This window comes from Ascaphus truei, chromosome 3 (genome assembly GCF_040206685.1).
Source record: "Ascaphus truei isolate aAscTru1 chromosome 3, aAscTru1.hap1, whole genome shotgun sequence".
NCBI classification, from domain to species: Eukaryota; Metazoa; Chordata; class Amphibia; order Anura; family Ascaphidae; genus Ascaphus; species Ascaphus truei.
In genome coordinates this window covers 131441281-131465729 of record NC_134485.1, presented here as the reverse complement: position 1 = coordinate 131465729, position 24449 = coordinate 131441281, and the positions used below count along the sequence as shown (strand labels likewise).

Below are 24449 nucleotides of genomic sequence, written 5' to 3'. Positions count from 1 at the left end.
ATTTGCAGTATCTAGCTCAGTCTTGAGATCGTCCAATTCTATCCTGGCTGCAGAGTACATTGCGAGCACATATTCCTGTAGCTTCACGTTATTTTTCTGTAGCTCTGTGTAACCATCTTCCTTTTGTTTCAATTGTTCACGGAGCATATCACAGTCATGCCTGGCATTTTTCAGGGCATCTTCAGGGTTGGTCAAGGGATCGTCACTCACTGGTTCCGGCTCGACTTCCCTGGGATGGTTGGTTGAGGATTCCTCACTGTTGGCACCGGACAGACACTTCTTTGGGGTACACGACTTTTGCCTTGGGCCCTCTGGATATGCGGTTACCCGCGGGACGAATTCTCAATTTTCTCTAGGCTGCAGGGCAACTCGGTCCCCCTTTTCCTCCACAGGATCTGCGGATGTGTCTGTTCCTTCCACGGTAAGTGAAGAGCCGCTTTTCTTTTTCCGCCTTTTTGATTTGGATGACACCGTCCCTTCAGGGATATTGGGGTCTCCATCTTCATTTGAAATTTTAGCAGCGTCACTGGATCCACCCGGCTTTTCTTGCAACTGTAATAGCTGACGGAAATATTCGGTGATCCACTGCTCCCGCTCTGTCTCCTGCTTATCATATTCGTCATCAAAGGGAGCGGTCTTTTCTGTTCGTGCCAAGTTCAGGTACCCCCACCATTCTTGGGGTGTTTTGTGGGTGTGACTCGGTTTGGGTTCCCCGTAAGAGATGTCTTCCTCTTTATTGGACTGGAAGGTCCACCCGGAGGCGCTATTGCAGCTGTTGCCACTGTATTTGCTAGAACCCCCAATTGTGGTAGTCCTACAGATGGGCATATTTTGCTTGTAGAGGTCATAGCTCTCACAGGCATCTCTGTTGACTTTTCTTTCCTTGGTAAATTTTTTTTTTTCAATATCAGCAGTGCTGTGCATGCATTTTCTCTTATCAGGTATACAAGATGTGCAGTTGCTAGGTAAAAAAGTCTATTTGCTTTACATCATTTACTTGCTAGGTGTAATCTCTCATTAAGTATGCTGAGTGTGAATAGGTGCAATCTCTCCGCTTCAGCAACAGAATTTGGTTTTCTGCCTGAGTTCAGTAATTTTCAGTCTCATCTTTGGGTATTATGGCATTCACACTTCACACTTTGGGTTTTGCTTCCAAGATATATATAGGCAGACTTTTTTACTTGCAGAAAAAAAAACATTCTTTACAGTGGACTATTTCTTTCATTCCCGTCAGGGTGACTCAACACTCAGCAATTGGCTTTTGAAATACCTTTTACACAGTTCAGTAATACCTTTTTCCCCTATAGGGCAATTTTACACTCAGCATTTGTTTGCTAAAAATTCCCCTGCTTCAGCATAGTCTTGTATCAATTTTCACACTTTTCTGCATATACTCCATTCACAGCTGTTAGCCCTATGCGGTGTGGCAACCTTTATTTGCAAAATCAGTACCACTCATGGGTCACCATCTATATTCACTGCTTCAGCGAAACTTTTCGAAAACAACAAACACCTATCCCTTTTTAAGGGCTGACTCACTTATTGAACCCTGACTATGGCTGGAAGGCAAAACCCCTATTTCAATGACCATATTACACTTTGTGATAGGCAAAAAAGTTTTAGCTGTTTCAGCAGTCTCTCTCCTCTTGGGATTGGGGCAAAGAGTCCATCTGTGGTTTTGTAAGTTTCAGTGGTATATATCCCTTTAACTCTGATCTCTGCTGCATGAGGTTTTTTTTTTATAAGTTGCTCAGACTTGTTTGTAGGCAAAAAGCATAAAAAAAAATTTCACATAAAAATCTCCGGTCCTTTTTAACTTCAAAGACACCTCTCATCTCACTTCGGACACCATATGTAGACAGACGTTCACAGAGGTACACAATTTGAGGCTTTTATAAGGTGAAATTATAATAAGGCTTTATTGTGCCTTTTCCTTTTCATCAGGAAATCCATCCAAACACAGGGGGGGGGGGAGCAAAGCTTATATTCACTTGGGAGTATTTCTAGTGAAACACTATGCAATTAATTTACATCTCCCTTAGTCAAGCATTTCTCCCAGCCCCAAACACATAGCATGAAATAAGCAGATATAAGAAGTCTCTTAAGAATGAAATTCTTATCTGTTCCTTGGAGGGAAAATCTTCTCAGTTCCTGGTTCAGCTCCCTTCCCTCAGGGTGTGTCAGCTTCAGGTTTAGTAGTTTTCCCTGTGTCTTGAAATCAGCACTGCTGTGTCTTCTGGCAGCACTCAAGACATGGTCAGCTCCAGAGATCTGTGTTCTCTTGGTCAGTCTCTCCTGGGAGACTCAAGAACCTCTGCTCTGTCTCCAAAGGTCAGCTCACAAGTGAGCTAAGGAGTCACTTCCTGTCTCAACAGACAGGCTTTTGTAAGCAATCTAAATCAGGCAGGTGGTGTTTATTAATTGACTACCAGCATTTAACCACCATACTGCTAGATTAAAGGCACATTACTTGAACAGGGATTACTCCCCTGTTACACTGTTTTGTTTAGCTTAATGCTAATATAAAGACTGGAAACTGTTAATAAACATTTGTTATCGTCATTGTCTAAAAATAGCCTTGATATTTCAACAACTTAATGCTCTATTTAGTAAAGATGCTGAAAAAAGGATAGAGTATCGATTTTATGGAGTGCATTTCTTATGCTGATCAATACATAACATAATTTAAGAACACTATATTTCAGGTTGGGTTGTTTATTGATTTATGTTAAGCGATCAGCTATAAAGTTATTATAAAGAAGATGAAATAGTACATAAAGTGCATCCACTGTATTATATTCGCAAAATATCCTAAATATTGAACTAAGGGCCTCATGCTACAGTATAAGCAGTGATAAGCCCCTAATCGCCAACTTATCGCCAAAAAGGCCTACAGCGATTCAGTAAGCCACGATAAGCTGGCAATAAGAGCAAAAATCAGCAGGTTTTTTTGCCAAAACCCCCCCCACCCCCGCCAAATGCGCGGCGATAAGCCATTTATCGCCAGATTCTCAAACTTGCTCAATTCTAGTAGCTCCGATCAGCTTATCGAAGCTGATCGCCACTGTAGAAAGGCGATTTCCTCTCCAAATGGTCCCGCTAGAAATAGTTGGTGAGAAGCGGCGAGACGGCACTTAGAAAAAAATGCATTTTTCCTTCATTGGATTGATGCTGAGAGACTCTGGAGCTGATATCCATTAATATCACCACTGGAGACCCACGGCAGGAATCCGATGTATGGAAAATGCATTTACAGGCAACTTCATTAACGCATGAAGTGCCATGCTTATTGTGGGTAGCAGGGGTCGGTGTAGGTGGTATTTGGCCCTTGGTGGGTGATTAGGCCTTGCGGGGGGCTTGCGGGTGGACTTAACCCCTTTATTACCTTAGCGGTTAATACCACTAAGGTATTGAAGGGGTTAACCCCTCCCGCTACCCACCCGGTAGGCCTAAACACCCATCTTTGGGGCAAACACTCTTTTCTCCCACCACCACTACCCACAATGCAAAATACACACAACAGCCCTACTAGCCACCTCCTAGGCCAACAAAAACCATTACAATATTTAATAAACAACAATACACAACCCACCCACCCCCTGTGCCCCCACATAAAACCATTATTTATTTATTTTTACACACAGGATTAATACCACAGGCCAACGGGGGTTCCTGTGTGGTCCCCACGGGTGTCTGCAGGCTCCACAGGGCACCCTGGGGTTCCCACAGGTGGTGCCCCACTAGGCTGCGTGGGCCGCCAGGTGGTCCCCGTGGGGGAACGTGGGCCCCAACGGAGTCCCCGGGCCATCCCCATGGGTGTCTGGGGGCCCTCAGGTGGTTCCCATGGGTGTCTGGGGTCCCTTGGTGGTCACTACGGGTGTCCAGGGGCCCCACAGGGCTCCCCGCAGTTGTCCAGGTGTCCTCAGGTTGTCCCCATGGACATCAGTGGGTCCTCGGTGGTCTCCGTGGATCCCCACTGGCCTGCGATACCATTCCTGTATTTAAAAAAAACAAAAACATGGCCTACATTTCAATAAATACACCACCCTCCCTCCCCCCACACTAAACATATTTATCCAGATATAGATAATAGACTATTTGCCAATTTTTAAACACATTAGCCAGCCAGCATAAAAAAAGTAAATAAAAACCGTTCTACTTACCCCTGCCAAAATGGGGTCCACGGGTTGTCCCCACTGGTGTCTGAGGGCCCTCAGGTGGTTCCCACAGGTGTCTGTGGGCCCTCGGGTGGTTCCCACAGGTGTCTGTGGGCTCTCGGGTGGTCCCACGTGGGTCCTCAGGTGGTCCCCGTGGTTCCCCGTTGCCTGAGGTTCCACTCCTGTATTTAAAAAAACAAAAACATGGCCTACATTTCAATAAATACACCACCCCCCCACCACCAAACACATACAGTACAGTAACGTGCAAAATAACTATTATTCAGATATGGATAATAGATTATTTGCCCATTATTAAACACAACATTAGCCAGCCAGCATAAATAAAGTAAATTAAAAGGGGTGAATAAAGTAAATGAAAACGTTCTACTTACCCATGCCAAAATGAAGGGCATCCTCATCAGCATATTGCAGGGCCATGTCCTCTGATGCCAGAAACAATACATTAAAAAATGGCCCCTAGCTCCTTAATCACCTAAGCGGTTAATACCTGCGATAGTAATTAAGGGGTTAGCCCACCCTCACCCACTACCCACCCGGGAGGCCTAACCACCCCCTCCGGACCCACTATACACACCCTGTACCCATTGAGTGGCATAGTAGTACATCATACCCATATAATATGGGCATGATAAGCTACTATAACTGTCAATGGTCACACTAATACAAAAGCATGAATGTCAAAAATACACAAGAATAAAACAGATACAACAGGCACCTAAACACCCAGAAACAAAAATTAAAAGCACCAGCCAACCAAGCAATTAACGAAAAAAAACCACTAGACAATAAATTAAAGAAATAAAACCACTAGGATATCAATAAAATAATTAAAACCACTATGCAATCAATTACATAAATCATACCACAAGCCAAAAAATACATTCAAAACCTAAAAGCATTAACTAACACAACAATTAATTCATACAACCACTAGGCAACACATTAATTAAAACCAGTAGCCACCAAAATACATCATTAAATAAAATCGCTAACCAATTTGTGACAAAACAAAAAAACAAGCCATCACAATTCAAATCAATTGAATCTAAACAATAAAAATACATAGAAAATAAAACGGTCAATAGAAGAAATGCATTTGCCAAAAATGCATTGGCTCCCACTGTTTTCATCCGTACCCATAAACAGGCACAGATTAATACATTAGCAGTCAATGGGCAATGAAAAACATAAAAAATAAAAAAATCCAATCAAAATACCTGTAAAAATGAAAGTACATACTGTACATTCTATATTTATCTTACCTTTAGAAGGGTTGGCCCTCCGAATCCTGGGGAATCAGCAAGCTCTCGTACCGTGATGTCACGAAACACAATCCAACGCCATGCACTGTGAAGATCAAGGACAGGTAACAAAATTCTTCTCTCTGTAATCTTCCATCATCTTCTTTCTTCATCTGTGATTATTTCTCGCTTTTCATTATCTTCTGTCTTTATCTTCATCTCTTAATCCAATAACCCCATGTTAAATCCACGATGTTGACCCGATGGCTGCCAGGACTCAAATGAGACGTCACAGCCTTAACTATGGCCTGTGATGTCACATTTGGGTGGAAAATGGTTAAAAAAAAAATGTTTTTTTTTTTATGTGACGTCATGAAAGGGGTCCCCGAGGCTGAAATCAACCTTGTTCAACTCAAGAGACCCCCTGCTACTTTACTTTAATGTTAGAATTTTAATAAAAACCCTGCGATCGCCTGTGAGAGGTACGCAGTTAGTGACTGATTCAGCCTATCTCATACTGCGCGTCAATTACAGACAGGCAGACCCCGGTAGGACTCACACAGCAGGGACTCCTGCTGTGTTAATCCGATGGACCATTAGTGTGCCCCGGCAAAACTAGTGAGGAACACGGGCATATCTCGAAATTCCATTTTGAGATTTGTTCGAATAACGGCAGCTCTATCTGTAACGTGATAGCAACGCTGTCAAAAATGGCGATTTAAAAACCCTGGCGATTTTTTGTATCGGACTTTATTGCATGAGGCCCCAAGTCTTTAAGGCACGTGTTTCTTAATATCTTGAAAAAAACATGGTTTGACCTACAGTACCTCGCTAGAATATAATACACAGTAAAAGAAAATAAATACTCCAACCATATTGGTACTCCGCCTTATTTCTGCATACAATAGCCCTTATTCTGCAAGGTGTTATAAGCGCAGATGACATGCCAACGCATGAAAGCCCCACTGACTCTAACGGGACTTTTCCTGCGATAGCACATCATCTGCGCTTATAATTTACAGAATAAGGGCCAATGAGTTTAATGACTGCATTGGCAAGCATGACAATAAACCCCATGCTATGGGTTAAACATAGGCTATGAAAATAAATCATTGACTGTGAATTGCTGTAATTATAACATTGAGCCTTTTAGCATCCATATTTGCACAATCTCCATTGCTATATTAATTCCCAATATCAGTGATTTGCTGAATTTGTAATACACAGATAATAAAAAATACCACTTTTGATCACATTCACTCCTCAGACAAATCCACAAACCTTTCTTTCCCCATAATCTCTCAGCATACAATGCTTCCACTACAGCCAAGGCTTTGAGGTGATGACATGGAAATGAGCACTCACACACTTTTTGCTTCTTATCCATTTTAACATGGAAACCTATGAGTTTATGCCTGCCATTTTCCACAGCTTTTTCAGCACAGCCTGGTTATAGAAGTGCATTGCTAGGGGCGCGCGCGTGACATCATCGCGGATGCACGTTTGCTAAGATAGCTACGTGCACTCTGCCAATATATTGTAATATTACCCCCAATCAGCACCTTCTCCCAAACCACGGACTGCAGCGGTAGGTGGGGGAAGCAGCGGAGATGTCGCACAAGAAGGATGGGGAGCTTAGGACCCCGGATCTCTCCTGTTTTAGCCATGTTCAGTCGGCAACGTTTGACAAGGGTAAGAAAAACAAAGATGGTGCCGACCCGAGCACACAGGAGCGTGCAGCACCAGCCTCAGAGAAACCAAAAATAGAGCAAGGAGGCGGTGCACTGCTGCCGTCAGGTATCGGAAGATAGGAGATCCACACGCAAAGGAATGTAATAAAAGGGTTGTAATTTATTAGTGCATATACACTTGAAAAGGATGTGCTACAGAGCAAACTCTGACGCGTTTCGTCTCAGTCTCAGACATTATTACATTCCTTTGCGTGTGGATCTCCTATCTTCCGATACCTGACGGCAGCAGTGCACCGCCTCCTTGCTCTATTTTTGGTTTCCTTCCTTCCCTGGGCTGGAGCACGCTCTTCACTTCCGGTTCAGAGGGCACCCGACGTCATCGCTGGATTCTGAATGCCGAAGGACTCGCATGGAAGACAGACCTGTCGTGTCAATTATGTGAGTGTTTGCGCTCCCCTTTTCATCTCCCCCGCACCTCTGCAGTGAGGATACAGTGTTCCCTTGTGGCTCCGAATGTTTGAGGGCAGTGGCGGAGGGTGGTGATACGGTCAGCTGTTTATGGTTCCTTCTCAGGGGACGCAGCTGGGTTGTGACTCCACTTCCTCCCTACCACTTCGCAGCCCCCATCCGTGGCACGCCACGATACAGGGTTCAAGCAGGGTATCATATGTTTATTCATATTCATTCTTCAATGGGACTCTGAACGGAAGTTGCTTTATTATTATTTATACAATATATATTTCTGGACAATTGATTCTAGTCTCTGCATACAATTTGCAGCATCAGTGTTCCTGGGAGTACATCTAGGATTTCTTTATCCAGCCTCAGAGAAGCAAGCTGCTGGAGCAGAAGGAGAAGCCCTGGAGAGACAAGCAATGCTGAAAAACTCAGCTAACAGGGACACTGCAGGACAAGAACAAGAGGTGAGAGCTGTGTTGCTGAGAGAGAGAGTCACTAAAGTGGATGACGCAGTGATCACAAAGCAGGATCTGCAGTGTATGCTCAGAGAAATGCAAGTTAGTTTCCAATCAGCTCTGGACAGAACTGTAACAGAATTTAAGGCAGAGGTTGCTTCACAGCTAAGAGAACCACAGAGCTGGAAAATAAAATGGATGACGCCTTACAAAACCAGGTAAATACGAATGACGAGGTCCTGCATCTCAGCGAAGAGATGAGAGCTATGCGAGACTGTATGGATGATCTTGAGAATAGGGAATGAAGGCAGAACCTCCGAATCCGCCATAGCCCTGAGTCAGTGTCTGCAGAAGCCCTGCAGCCATATCTTAAAAGGCTCTTCCTCTCAATTGATCCCCAACTACAAGACAACGAACTTGTAATGGACAGAGCCCACAGAGCGTTGGGACCTAGATTTGATGATCCTAAAAGAAGCAGAGATGTGGTCCTAAGGCTCCATCAATATACGACCAAGGAAAAGATTATAAAGGGATACAGAAATAGAGGCCCAATTGATTTAGAAAACGACTCTATCCAAATCTTCCAGGACCTGTCCAGACTGACAATAGATCGATGAAGAGGACTGCGCCCGGTAACAGCGATACTTCAGGAAAAAGGGATGGGCCTTCCCATTCCGTCTTGTAGTCAATCACGAGGGCAAACAGATCTCACTCCGGAATCTGCTCTTTTTCTATCGGCTTTAAATCTGGACCCTATAGATAGATCAGACCGGCAACGAGGAGCACGTGGTGAGAATACGGAGGATGATCGATCGAGGGAGCGACGGCCCAGAGATGAAAGAGTTAAGATCGGTTGTGTCTTTGAAGATGTCCCACTGGGTTTCTCTGAGTTTGGGCCCAAAGCGGTTTCCCCTACCGGTGGTCTGGCAACACGTGATGACGCAAAAAAATCTATGTTGGAACTCCAGCTGACGTTCTCTTCCCCCCCCCTTGTTTCCCCCCTTTGTTTTTATATTTTATTTTAGGGATGGTTCTATCTGCCGCTCGCGGCCAGAGTCCGGATCTGCCGCAGAGTATATATTGATGAAGCTGGAGAATGGGCGGACTAGGGACCTGGGTGGTGGGTGAGTGGGCCTCAGCCCTAGGATTATGATGCAACATAAATTTTTGGTGGGATGGACATCACACTTATACTCAGGTTACAGACACAAAGAATCATACATTCCATGGAAGGTAGCACAGAGAATAAGCGCAAACCCAAATCACCAACAGTGTTTAAATAAGATAAATAAAATAAGATAAATAAAATTACAAATGTAAGTAAAAAAAAAACACCACTGGGGAGATGCAGCTGGTATGAGGGTGTTTCCTAACACCCTTAGACAAGGTAACAAGAACACTCCTAAGCACAAAAGACTCCCCTCAGGTACATGAAAAAAAGAAAAAACACAACATAGTGCAATAATGTATATAAATAGTTTAAAATAATTTAAACTAATGAGCCACTTTGACTATAAATGGAAAAAGATCGATTTCAAATATCTAGGAATTTATTTTACCAGAGATTATAATTTATTATATAAATATAATTACCCTGACCTTTTCTCCAAAATAAAAAATTATCTAAAAGCCTGGAATTCTCATTGTATTTCCTGGATAGGGCGTATAACTGCAGTTAAGATGAATATTCTCCCTAGACTTTTGTACTATTTTCAGACATTACCGATATCTGTCCCGCACTCAAATATAAAAGAAATTCAGAATTAAATTATGCAGTTTATTTGGAAACACAAACAACCGAGAAAAGCTAGGTCAATTATGTTGGACACCAAGGAAGGAGGTGGTATGACCGTTCCAAATATTCTAAAATATTATATACAGTAGCCTACCATTTGAATGCCCGGTTTGATTGCCTTCTTTATTATGGTCAAGTTCTGGGATGGGGCCTGGGAGACAGTGAGAACCAACAGTAATTGGATTTACTTTGAAAATTTGACAGATGGAAAAAAGAAATATAAGGTCGACCCCTTCTAGGCTCGTGCCCCTGTTCGGTAACCCAGGGTTTACCCAGGTTGTCAGGGTTTTGAAATTTGGAGACATGGAAGAATCATGGAGGTAGGAGATTTGTTAGAAAAAGACAAGCTAATGTCTTTCGAGGAATTGATGAGAAAGTATGGTCTGCCCCAAATTGAGCGGTTTAGGTATATGCAGGTCCGACATTTTGTGTGTCAGGGTTTCTATAAGGAGGACTTTGCTAGATACAGTATACACGATTTGAAGATCTATGTAAAACACAAAAATCAAAGAGGTTTGATATCTTTTTTTGTACCAGGGGCTGACCCTAAAAAAGGATACCCAAACCATAAATATATGGATCAGTAGGCTCTGGATTTCCAGACTGAAATAACAAGAGAGGACTTGGAAGATAAATGGGAGAATGCAGGTAAAACTTCCATATGTACGGTAACAAAAGAGAATATATGTAAAATTTGTTACGCTGGTATTACACCCCCAAAAGATTCAAACAGGTGTTCCCGAGGACCTCGGATAGATGCTGGAGGTGCTGTAGACAAATAGGAGTTTTGGCACATATCTGGTGTTATTGTCCAGTAACGCAGACGTACTGGAGGACAGTTTTGAAATTAATAAAAGATGTGACTGATATCAAAATCCCGCTAGATCCCATCCTAATTATTTTGGCTAAACCCATGGAAGATGTGAATCACCACACACAAAGATTGATCCTGCATATTCTAACGGCGGCTAGATGTGCTGTAGCAGCAGCGTGGAAAAAGACACTCCTGCCTTCCAGAAGAGAGGTTATTAGAAGAGTCAATGATGTCCAATTAATGGAGAAACTTACCTCATTTCTGAATCATACCACTAGGAAGTATGATAGGGTCTGGGATCCTTGGGATGCTGGATAGAGGTGCGCTCCCGGAAGGAGAGTGGATATGGGAGTGCTGAATGTAAAATATGGTGTTTACCAAATGTTTTATGATATGTAATGTTCTCCCACAGTCCAAAGAATTTTCTGGTGTAGGGACTCCTTCCAGACCTCATATTCAGAAGGAAACACAGATGCAAAGACAATAGTGCTTTAACACTTTACTTGAATCACATACAACACAGAGTGACTCTGGGTGCACTTCAACCACTCTCCCAGATCAGCTGCTTGGCTGCTGCACACTCTACCTGGTCCACGGCTCTTACTCGCATCCGGGGGCACTTCTGTCAACCTCACGCGTCACAGCTCCCTCAGCTAATTGGGTTCCTCTCTGGATCTTCAGAGATGGTAAGGTGGCCTCAGACGCACAAAAGGCCCAACATGTTTCGTCCTTCGACTTCTTCTGGGGTCATGCTTACTAATGCTTACAACCTGTCTTTATGCTTAACATAATTACATAGAATTACATGAGGCCACCATGACGAAGTAGACTAGTTCTACGAAACGCGTAGGAGTTTCTTCCAGTAGGCAACTTGTGCTGTTTTTTCATTTACTGCGTCAATGCAGACGGAGCAGTCTCTGAGTACCAGCGACGCGTGTATACAAGTGTTGAAGTTTGACGCCATTTGGTGACGTCACTACTAGCGCGCCGCAGCGCGAGAGTGGAGAGATAGCTCCTAACATGGTTACTGTGAGCATGTTAATACCAGCACCAGTACGGGACTGTATCTGGTTCAAAGAACTTTTCCAGTGGCATCAGGAGGTCCCCTTGTGTGGGTAAAAGTGCCGGTGCAGCGCCAACAAAGATCGCGATGGAGTGAGGAGCCAGAGTGTCAGCGTGCAAAGATCTGCTATTCCACTGAGAGAGGATCCGTGGAGTTGATGATTTCGTGCTGATCCGTTCCTGCTCTATGCTGTAGCGGTAACATGAACCCCAATCATGACCTGCCTTCGTAGATTTGCCTTGCATATATTACCACCTTTTGAATTATCACATTATATTTTATATTACTATACAATGAGAGTTGTGCGCTGTCTCTTTTTCTCTTTCATTTAAAGAAATGGTTGGAGAATATCCCTAAGGGACAAGTAAGTAGAATTAGAAGGAACTGTACCTCCAACCAAACTTGCCAGCAACAAGCAAACATTTCAAGGGAATGGGTTTTAGTTAAAAAAATATCACTCTAAAACAATAGATAAGAGTGATAGATGAGGTAACAAAAATGGATAGGAAGGATTTATTACAGCCCAGAAAACTTGCCAAAGATATGAAGGATTTTATCCCCTTTATCACTCAATACAATAGTGGAGCACATGAGATAAGGAGGATCATTGAAAAACACTGGCCTATTTTAAATCAAGATCAAATCCTGAAAGGAATTTTACCGGATAGACCGCAAATTGTTTTTACCAAAGCCTGAAATTTAAAAGACAATTAGCCCCTAGCGCTTTAAGAACTAAGCAAGGGAATTCCTTTTTGGAGGATGGAAATAAATAAGCTATGTGGCTAGAAACTAAACCTTTAGGGCTCTATACCTGTATTGCCTGCACAGCTTGTAAGTATGGCATCAACAAATGCAAAATCTTCTCCTCAAAACAAACAAGTGAGGTTTTTGCAATTTCAAGTATGATTAACTGCAATACTAATTTTATGGTGTAATTTTAGAGTGTCCTTGCGGTCTGCAGCATGTGGGCCGCACAACAAGAAAATTGAAAACTAGGATTTTAGAGCATGTGAGGAATATTAGGAATGGTTTTGAGTCACATAATGTCTCACAACATTTTAAAAATTATCATGAATCAGATCCAGGAGGTCTCAAATTCATTGGAATAGATTTTGTCCCAAGACATTGGTGCGGAGGCAATAGAGTGCAATCTATTTCTCAAAAGGAAAGCCTCTGGGTACATAAATGAAAGTCTTTGTGGACTACCAACGATCCTTAGAACACTGTTTGAGAAAATTTGGCATAAAGAAAGATGGGAAGACTATTTTCAAGACAGGAGATGTGGGTTGGAAATGATTTACAGAGCCACTGCCAATTTAGAGATGTTTTACTGCAACACAAACGTTTTTATTCAGTTGTCACAGATGTTGAGTCAAAATAAGTATTATGTTGTTATGTCTTAGAACCTCGCATTTTTGCAGTAATACATGTTATAAAAAAATGGCCCTTTTACAAACTGTTATTTTTTTTTCATTGAAAAAGAACAAGTGTAAAACATTTCCTCTATATTTTTATTTTATGGTATGCATGCAGTCTTTAAAATGCCAACAGCACAACAGTTCGTCGTGCTCATTTTAATAGATATAATAAGAAGCAAAACTTGTACAAATCATGACCTTTGAAAGTGGACTTTGGTTTCATTCCTGTTCATTTATGCTAGCTAACATAACATTGTACACAGTCCTTGTAACTAAATGTAACCCATGTCCCCCCCCCCCCCCGGTCGCAGACTGGACCCCTAGGGTGTAGTGAGAGCTGGCTACGTGTACTAAGGTGGTGCGTACCTGTGAGGAACAGGAGGGCCTGAGTCTCCCGCGATGGTATAGGGGATAACAGGGACAGGCTTCTGGGATATATGCCTTCATCTTGCTCAGCAACGGTGCAGCGCCTCCATCTCTGGTAAGCCCTTAGGATGTAGGGTGAAATCCTTCCAGAGAGCCCTTTGCTTCAGGGCGAGAGATTTCAGTCTCACACACAAGTCTTTAGTAAAATCAGCAATGTCTCTTTATTCTTCAGCCAGCGATAGCAGCAACAGTTCATACACAGCAGCACTCAGGTACAGTGTACAGGGTCTTGTCCTCCTCTCCTTCTCCTCCAGGCTGTACCCCCACAGGATGGGCTGTATGGAGCTCCAATACTCCCGACACCCACCCCGAGGAGTATACCCTCTGGGTGAGGCTAGATCCCCCCCTCACCTCCTGAGAAGGGTGAGGGGCATTGGTCCACCGCACTATAGTGCTATCAGCTCTAATCAGGCTGGGCCTTAGCTTCTCCTCCTAGCACAGGTATCACTCTAATCATGACCCTCTGGTCAGTCACTCCAACACTTCTGAACCCAGGACAGAACTGCTTGTCTCTTACAGGAACAGGCAACACTAAGTTTAGTCAGCCCCACCCCTAATGATGTCAGCAGGCCCCTCCCCTGTGTCTCATGCCTTCCACACAGAGTCAGGGGGCCTACCTCCATCAATCAAGGCAGGGCTTGAAGCGGGGGAAACCAATGATAATTACTGGCGGCCTGCCCTTAGCAGGACTTACACCAGTAGGAGAAAGATATATAGCCCCCATTTCTTACCGGCGCTACATAAACAATACATTAACTTATTTGCAGGTCATCAGCACATAGATCAGTGATTTTCATCCACGAGCATCCCTCAGGGTTTCCGTGGCTGCCAGGGGGTGAGAGCTGGGACAACTCTCCCAGCTGTCCCACGCCCAGCGGCACCTCACGTAACAGTGACCCAGTGGCTCCCTAGCTCAGCAGCAGCAGCAGCCGCTCGGTCACTGATCCTTCCTCTCCCTGCTCTTGTGTTCAACTTCCGGCTGACAGTAGGGAGAGGAAGAATCAGGAAAGAGTGCACGTTCTCACTACAAGGATTTTTGCCGCACACCAGCAAGAGAGAGAAGGGGTGTGTGGAAGGGGGAGTGTGTGTGTGTGTGGGAGAGAGAGTGTGCGTGTGGAAGAGAGGGGGGGAGGGTGTGTGTGCAGAGCCTCCAATAGAAATCATGGGGCCCGGGACAAATAAAAGGAGCAGCCCCCCCCCCCCCAAAACCCATAGCTCACCCACTCCCAAACCCATAGCACACCTACCACGAAAAAATATCTTTAAGCGCGCAACTTTTACTTAACTGTTTTCTTATTGTGATACAGAAAAACACATTACAATGCAACCTGTTTATTTTTATATTTTCAACAAAAGACATGTGACTGTCTGCCTGGGTGAGTGGGTGGGTGAATGACAGTGACTGGGTGGGTGAATGACAGTGGGTGGGTGGGTGAATGACAGTTTGAATGACAGTTGAATGACAGTGGGTGGGTGGGTGAATGATGGTGGGTGGATGAATGACGGTGGGTGGTGGTGGGTGGGTGGGTGGGTTAATGACGATGGGTGGCGGTGGGTGGGTGGGTGAATGACAGTGGGTTGGGTGAATGAGGATTGGTGGGTGGGTGAATGACGGTGAGTGGGTGGGTGAATGACGGTGAGTGGGTGAATGACGGTGGGTGGGTGACAGTGACTGGGAGACAGTGACGGTGGGTGGGTGAATGACAGTTGGGGGAATGACAGTGACAGGAGATGACAGTCAGTGACTGGGTGGGTGGGTGGGAGACAGTGACAGTGGGTTACAGTGACTGGGTAGGTGACAGTCAGTGACTGGGTGGGTGACAGTGACAGTGACTGGGTGGGGTGATTTACCTTGACAGGGTGGGTGCAGCTTGCCGCCGGACGCTTCCCCCTCCTGCCCCCAATATCCCCGCGGCAGCTGCCCGGGACGGAAGGTGGGCTTGGGGGAGGGGGCATGCGAGGTGGGCTCGGGGGGGGGAGGGCACGGGAGGTGGGCTCGGGGAGCGCGGGGGTAGCTGGCCGCGGGGCGAAGAGGGCCGCAGGAGGAGCTGGTACTTCCCCCTCCGTCCCACTTTGGGTGCGGGGGGGGAGCGGGCCGCAGAGGAGCTGTTCCCAATTTGGGGGGGTGAGCGGGCCCTGCTTGCCCTGCGCATGCCCCCTAATGGTTCAAAGTATCAATATTTCATTGGTATTCCTCCCCTCCTTCAATCAGGACTGTATTTTTACTTAGCAATTACTTAGGCATAGTCAAAATTATCTGCACCTCTGAGGTAAAGAAATACAGTGAGCATTGGAAAGGAAAGATAAATATTTTCCTTACAGTAGATAGTCCACCTTTCAAGCTGGAGGGCTTATGTAAATATATCAATTCATCAATGTCTTCTTCAATTTCATCTAGGTATTCCTGAAAAGAAATAGAAGGTCAGGGTACTGTACATAACATGATGTAGTTTACCATACAACAACTGCATACTGCATTGACAGTTTTAGAAGTAGTCAAAATGTCAGAATTCTGGGAATTATGGGTAAGGACTCCTAAAATGTTCTTCCCTGTAACCGTAAACAAGTTACGATGAAGTGTCATATTTATATACAACATGTAATGTGGTTGAAGATGCTCCTATGTCTCGTTTCTACAGAAAAACATTTATAATTGGTTAGCTACGGTAAAGCAATGACGGGAGCTGTATCACATAGAAATATCTATTATTTTGGTACAAGGATAATTAGTGCTTATGAGTAGAATTGCTTGAAACATTTACAGATGACAATCACAAAGGAAAATACCAACAACAACATAATATTGAGGAGCCTTTAAAAAGTAAAAAGGGGTTGTAAAAGGAGAAGGAGTGACTCAGTGAGTAAAGACACTGACACTGTCAACTGTCACCACCTATGGGGCTATTTAACCCCCCTTAAACTAGCACTTTACCGCCAGGCCCTTCACGAGCCCCCCTTGCATGGCTTTATTAACTAAATCGTCACTAATGTCTGACAAGTATACCCTATAGAACCTAAACAAATCGCTAGTCAATTAATCAAATTCAGGATGCTTTTAAAGTAGCAATCAACATTCTCCTCCACCCAAATTGTATCCTTTACATCCCCAAGGGGCTGGCCTGGCACGTGTATGCATTGTTGTAAAACACATCCGCCACATTACTTGCATCTGCTGTTCCCAAACGTTTCACTCCCTACCTCTGCTGCTGTTACCACCACCCCCTGCCGGTGCTGAGCTGGCAGCTTCTGACTGTGTGACCCATGCTCCCACCACCCTTAATGATGAACCGAGCCTGGACGTTTTGGGAACCGCTGCCTGCCCTCTGTAACAGGTATCCCCCCTTTTCTACAAAGGCTTGAAGTACACACATCAAAATTGCAGTCAGGTCCAAAGCCCCTGCCACATTAACCTCCACAGGCCCCATCCCTTACCGGGCCAGCACAGACCCCACAGGACCTTCACACAAGGGGCCCCTGGCAGCTATGACATCACAGCCTGCTACCCATACACCTGCTTGACCTGAAACCCCCCAGAGCATGAGCCAATGCTACCGTTGGTATAAGGGCCCGGACCCCCTCCCCCCCCCTTTGAGGACCAGCCACAGTCCCGGGGGAAACCTTAGGGGAGCTGGGCCAGACACCAGGGGCAAAGTCCTACACTCACACCCCATGTGTTCTCTGACCAGCCACACTCCTCCTGGGGGCCGTGAAACGTCTCCTGCCACTTGCCGTCATCCTCCAAACAACTCTCCTAGCTGTCATTACCGTGACCCACACCTCGGGCGGCATATTGTGCGCCCATCCAGCCTCTCTGACTCTTCTTCGGACAGGTGCACAGGAGGCTCCCCAAGCCATCAAGACCACTGCACTGTCTGCCACATTTGCTCATCTCATGCACCTTTGCTGGTGGATGCCAACACGGCTGGGCGTCGTTGTGGCACCATGACCCGCACCTCGAGTGATGTCATGTAAGGCCCATCATGGCTTCCACCTCCGATTCTTCTTTGGACAGCGTGCTTGAGGCTCCCCCAGTTGTCCAGACTGCTGCACTGTCTGCCGCGTTTGCCACCGCCTACACCCTCTGCAGGTGGCTGCCACCACGGCTGGGCCCCGCTGCTGCACTGTGACCTCGGGTGGTGTCACTGGAGGCCCATCCAGCCTTATCCCCTCGGATTCTACTTCAGGAGGCTCCGCAACCATCCATACCGCAGCACTGTGCACCATACCTCCCGACCGCCTGCACTCTCTGCAAGGCACTGCCACTCATATTTGTGACCCGTTGTTTCCTCTGTCAGCACTGCTTCGCCCACAGCCCGGGTCGTTGACTCTGAAGCCACCTCTCTTGGTGGTTCCACGCTTTGGCCTGGAACTGATAAAACAGCCCTCCCACCTTCTCCTGCTGCCTGTATCCACCTGTACAGGTGACTGCCACACGTGGCTGGGCCCCGCTGCCTCCTCCGCCGCCTGCGAACCCGTGGTGTTTCCCCACATAAAGCCATCAGGATTATTTTTAGAGGCCATCGTAAGCAGCAGGAGCCGCAGAGTCCTCTCTGGCACTGTGCCATAATCCCCAGGATAACTCCATTTTATCTACCACAGGGAACCAATTTACAGAGACTCCATGTAACTCCTCTAACCACCTCCCAGCCAAGTAGGGGAGATCAAGTGGGGGTTCCTTAGTAGTGGGGAGGAGAACCAAGCCTGTAGCTAGGGGAGTTACACAGGGGTCTGGTCCCTCTGCTTACCCCTAGACACGGATGTGTCCCTGCACCTCCCCCGCCGCTACCACTGGCAACTCACAGACTCCCCCCCCTTCCTCTAAGGGACAACTCAGATCCCCCCTTTTCTCAAGAAACACTTGCAGATACTCCCCCTTTCTCTCTCCAGTAGGGGTTCAAGTCAGATCCCATGCTCCAATGGGGGCTCAAGAAGCCACCCTCGTCCCCAGTGGGGACCCAAGTGAAGGCCCCCTGACCCAATAGGAGCCCCTTATTAGAGGGGAAGGAGAACATGGCCTGTAGCTTGGGGAGGTACGCAGGGGGCCAAGACCCTCCACTAACTCTCGGGTGCGACCCTGCACCTCCCCCGCTGCCACCGTCGGCAACTCACCAAAACCCCCCTCTAATAGAGAACTCACAGACACTCCACCCCTTTCTTTAAGGGACTACTCACATACTGTAGACTTTCCCCTTTCTCTAAGGAAACACTCATATAGCCTCACCCCTTCCTTTAAGGGCAACTCGCAGAGACTCCCCCCTTTTTCTCCACAGTGGGGGTCCAAGGTGAACGCTAGCTACCTTTAGGTAAGACAAGCTTAATGCCATGTTATTTGAAGATAACGCAAAGAAGTGCTAATTCACATGACGTTAAGCCTATGCTAATGAGATCACTTACGACCATTGTTTTTGCATGTATTTCGCTTTGTGGATTTATGTTAACCCCAGGGAACATAACGTTTGTTACTGATTTTGATAACATGAGGTTATGACCCCTGACGTAACAGAGCTTAGTGAGTCTGGGCAGAAATAGTCATCCTTAAAAATTTGATTACTTTTTTAAAAGAAAGATTATGTTTGTTTAAGAGCTTCAAGTTTTGGTTTCAAAGCCTGCCTACTCTGTATGAAAAGTACACTATGAGATAACTGCTTTTGTTAAGGGCTAAGCCTAACAAAGGAAAAAAATACTGCAGTGATTCTGTAGTTGTAGTGGTAAGTTAAATTGTATAGAAGTAAAAGAAAACGCGTATTTTCAGTCCTCTAAAACAACGTTTCAACATCATCAATTCTGCAAAGTATATGAGGAATTTTACAATGAAGTAGTATCAGTGAAAGGAATTAGAATTTGTGCAAAGAATATTTTAGAGAACTGAGTTCATGGTAAAGTAGAAGTCACTGTAAATAAGTAAGCAATATACTTCTTATTACTAATTTCTAATAGACACCAGCCAGTTATTTCTGTGCATTATTTTTTGGTATTGTAAGCTGCACAGCTGCTGAACCTTTTATCTTTTCCCCCTGTTCTTGGTTTTCATATGAGTTAATTGGCTAACACTTCACACAGTGAAGATCACAGTTTCCTCAACACCAGCAGACTGTGGCGACTAATAAAGCAAAACTGTATGCTGCGGCTCTCATACATACTAATCGATAGTGTGAACTGAGCATTTGACTCTGTTTTCTCTAGGGTGCTGCAGGAAGGAGCGTGACTGTTGTAATCAGTTATGCTTAATTGCATCACAAGACTGAGACAGGGTTAAGTGACTACTTTTGTGCTTACAGTATGGAGGAACGTGTACTGTAATATACTATTTTATTCTTACAGAATAGTGTGCTTAATGTGTAAGTGTGGTATATACTGTACATAATAAAAATGTACAAATGTAGTCATAGGGGTTTATACCAAATACAGAGTGGGAGTCCACAGGTCAAAAAGGGGTGAAAAGTACAGTAGCCATTGGCCATTAAATGGTCATTAATGAGAAATAATCATTTTTGCACTGCAGTGTATATACCACTGACATGCATATCTAAAATTCCGTTTTTAACTTCAATTTACGGGGAAAGACAAGTGTCTCTTAATAAACTATCTTTAGTTAAAATATCTTTGATTTAGATCAATAGAGCTGCGTTAACTCAGCACAAAATGGGATGTTACCTATACAATATGGTCGTAAATCTGTTATTGTTTTTTTGCTGAGTAAATATGTGTTCTTCTGTTGCAAAGTATTCATCTTGGAAGTTAACAAATGCTTAAGACACATTTTTAAATCTGTACATGTTCAGTCCCAGGCTTGTATCTTACAACTAAAATGACTGTCATTTTACAGATGAAAAAACAGGTAGGGATAGGGAGTGATCAACTAAGAGGCATACTAATTTAATGAAAATTCGATAATTATCAGGTGGGTGCAACACTGTGAACTGAAGTGAATCAGGAAAAATGGAGAGCACACAAGACAGTGCACTCAGTAGAGAATTCACTTGAATGCACACCACTTACATATAAAATATAACCTTTATTGACATTACATAAAACATATATTACCGATAATGTGGGCACGTAGTGATGTTGTAAGACTCCTACTTGGAAGTCTTTTTATTTTAGCTTGACGATTTTACAGCTGACCAGCTGTTACATTACCATAGGTAGATTTATATTTTGGGACTCACATACTGGCATTATCCTGTTGTGCCTGTGTTTGTATGTGTGGTGCTTAAGGTTGATTACACCTGCATCTGTGTTTGTGCTACATAGGTGCAGCGCTGTTTTGTGATGTCAGGATTTTCCACACTTCAACTTGAATATTAAGGGAGTTCCCTGTCCCTGATACATACCTCTACTAGATTTTATCTGAGGTTACATTATACTTATGGTATTGACTATATGCACCTAACCTGGTACTTTCATTATTTGGCATTTCTTGGTGCAATTTAGTTCTGGTCCTAGGTGGCTTATACCACTGCTGTATTTGCCTTGTATCTCCTAGATCATTAGTTTAAGGTGCTATTTAGTGGTTAACTATTTAGATCAGGTGACAGACAGTTCGTCAAACTCATTTTTACATTTTGGTTACACCTACATTATCAGTAATATATGTTTTATGTAATGTCAATAAAGGTTATATTTTATATGTGGTGTGCATTCAAGTGAATTCTCTACTGAGTGCACTGTCTTGTGTGCTCTCCATTTTTCCTCATTTTACAGATGTAGCAAGATAGACTGTCTCTGGCAACAGGACAAGCTACGGTCAAGCGACAGTAGCTGTCAGGGCGTCAGAGGATTAAAGCATTGAGGATTAAAGCATTAAAGTGTCGCATTCAATTCGGAAGCATGGATCCCCTGCAGCACAACCGTGGCAGACACTGGCTCTGAAGCCGCGGCCAGATGCTGTGGCAACAGTGGAAATTTTTTGGAGGGGCTTGGCAGTGGTGTTTGTATGTAGGTCGAGTGTAGTGGTGTTTGTATCTGGAGTGGGTGGTGTTTGTGTCTGGGGGGGTGTAGGTGTAGTGGGGGGTGTAGTGGTGTTTGTATCTGAGGGTGTGTGTAGTGGTGTCTGTATTTGGGGGGGGTAGAGTTGTTTTGTATTGGGAGGGGGTATTGTGTATGTATTGGGGTAATTATTGTTTGAGGGGGGTTGTATGGGTATTGGGGGGAATTGTGTGTGTGGGGAGGAGGGGGAAATGAGTGTAAGGAAGGGGATATTGAGGGAGAGGGGGTAATTTAGTGAAAGTGGAGAGGGGGGACAGTTAGAGGAGAGATGGGGTATAAGAGAGAGAGAGGGGTGAGTGAGAGACAGAGAGGATGGGGAGAGAAATACAGGTGTTAAAGGGGAGGGCTTGCAAGGCTGCTGACACAGGAGGAATGGGGGGCACCGACATGTGGGGGCTGGCAAATCTCTAGAACTGGGCCCCGGGAAATCTGTGTGCAGCCCTGAGTATAACCTACTGAATATCTTATAGCTTACGCTATATAGTAATATATATGTGTGTGTGTGTGTGTATATATATATATATATATATATACTCCTTAGATAGAAATGGTTTGCTACTCTTTTGCAAAGGAAGGCTTTGCAACAGTACAGTATGAAATCACGTTTCAAAAATGGAAAAGTTCGTGTGTCTTATGTTGACTCTTATGTTGACTATAAATCTTGATGTATTTGTTTTGTGGTTTCCTTAATGTGTTACTTACCAATTCGTTGTTTAAACCTCCTGGGACAGATCTGCTTCTGATGCTTCCTGTTTCCTCATTTCCTTCTGTAAAAGAGCCACTTAAGTCCAGTTCAGATCTGCTGCGATCTATAAACAAAAGTTTTGCTTCATTAGCTATTTATAGTAACTAATATGCAACGCAAATGTATCCTTCTTGTTCTTTCCCTTGTTTATTGTACTTTTGTAAGAGGTAAATATTGCTCAAATATGTATTTGCATTGAGCGTAGAAAACCACTGAACATTGAAAATGTATTAGGTTGCATGTTTGAATAAGTGGTATAGAATACAGATGAGGCCTGTGGCAGGATGGCCTGTAGTCAAGGTCAGACAATAGTCCACACATGCAATTTCAGGGTAAACCAAATGTTGAGTGGTTTTATGTCTCCACAACACAAATACACATTTGGGCACACTGTCCCTTTAAGGCAAAACAAAACTCATAAAAAGAATGCCTACTCCCCATAGGGAGATCTTGCTAAACATTCCAGGCCCTATCTATCAGGCTGGCTGGCTTTGTCCAGTTCCCAACCCCTAAATATACACCACAATAGTTATGGTACAATATTAAAGTCCTTACTGTATCTTTGTTTGGGAATCTCTGTCCCTAGAGAGAGTTTATGAAATCCTTCTAGATAGGAGCTTGCACAGGACAGCTCTGTAGTCTGAGTCAGCCACCTACTACACGAGTAGCCTCCTTATCAAACTGGTTGTCAGCTGTCTCAGATTACTTTCTGATTGCCCAAGTATTCTTACCATGTTAACCTTCTGAGTGCTGGATAAAGGACTCAGATGTATGTTTCCCAGGCATAATTATCAGTACTGGACATCACCCTGTCACAAGGCCCATGACATGGGGCATACTGATGACAGAACATATCAGTGTAGGACATAAAGTATCAGGCTTTAGTGCAAATGTTAAAAGGATAAATAGCAATAAATCACACGATATAAAGCTAGCTGCATGGGCTACATCTGTAGGTTAAAATGCTTGATGAATGGATACTAAGAAACTCTCGATTTAATTAAATGGCAGAAATAACACACTTTCCCAAAACAAAACGTTAATGTAGTTTACATATTTTACAACAGCATTAACACATGAATTGTTTAGTTATTTCAATACTGAATGTGAGGGAGTTCCACAAGTAAGGGGCAGTGCTGGAAAATAGTTTAAGACAAGAGAGAGCAGTAGGGGTGAATGGGGTGAAGAGGAGACAGTTATAGGTAGAGCACAGGAGAGCAGGGGCATAACGAGAGATAAAAGCTGATATGTGGGAATGTGCAGATAAGTGGAGAGGCTTAAAAGGTAAAGAGGAGAACTTTGTAGGTGATCCAAATTTGATGTGAAGCCAGGAGAGGGATATAAGGAGGAGATGAGCAGAGGCTGTTTTGGGAGAAAAGCAAATTATTCTAGCAGCAGAATTTTGGATAGATTTCTAACCATAATGTTGTGAGGCAGGGAAGCCTGTTAGCATTAAGTGCATGCATTAGCATTTCCGCAGTAGATTGACAGAGGAAAGGATGGATATTGGCAATATTACAGAGGAAAAAGTGACAGATTTTAACCAAAGGAAATGGAGGAGCCAAATGTTACTCCTAACCAACGTACTTTGGCGACAGAATAGATTGTAGTATGGTTTACGGGGATGGAGAAAAGGGATATTAGACTAGATTTAGGGGGAAATATGAGGAGCTCAGCTTTAGAAATAAGTTTAAGACGGCAAAGCACCATCCATCAGAATATAGTCGGAAGACAATCCGAAACGTGGGTTTCCAGGAGAGAGGGAAGTGGTGGAGAGATATATCTGTGTATCATCTACATAGATGATTCCTGTGGCCGAAAGAGTTGATGAGGTCACACAATGATAGTGTGTAAGGAAAGAAAAGGAGAGGCCCCAGAACAGAGCCCTGAGGTACACCAACAGGCAGATCAACAGAAGACAAAGACATGTAAGCAACAGAGGAAAAAAGAACAGACAGCGCACAACTCATAGTGTAATCAATTAAAATATATTGAAATAAAGTGAAGGTGGTGATAAATGCACGTACAAAAAGATGATATTATCAGGCAATACTGTACATGAATTTCGGCACATGTTACCAACTGGAGCAGCGGTCACACAGGTTCCTCCTCTAAAAGGCAGCCGGAGGAGGAAGGAGGAAGGAAGCTGGAGCTTCCTTGTGCGCTGTCTGT

At 44.2% G+C, this 24449-nt stretch overlaps 1 protein-coding gene across 9 annotated transcripts in view; it reads right to left on the bottom strand.

Annotated features, from left to right (window-relative positions):
- Positions 1 to 24449, bottom strand: part of SYTL5 (synaptotagmin like 5) — a 564125-nt gene that overhangs the window by 82576 nt on the left and 457100 nt on the right. For all 9 annotated transcript variants that reach the window (XM_075589551.1, XM_075589552.1, XM_075589553.1 and 6 more), the window contains 2 exons: positions 22235 to 22341; positions 15864 to 15947 (listed from right to left, as the gene is read on the bottom strand). In XM_075589551.1, the coding sequence (XP_075445666.1) occupies positions 15864 to 15947; positions 22235 to 22341 (191 nt within the window). The remainder of the gene's footprint in view (positions 1 to 15863; positions 15948 to 22234; positions 22342 to 24449) is intronic.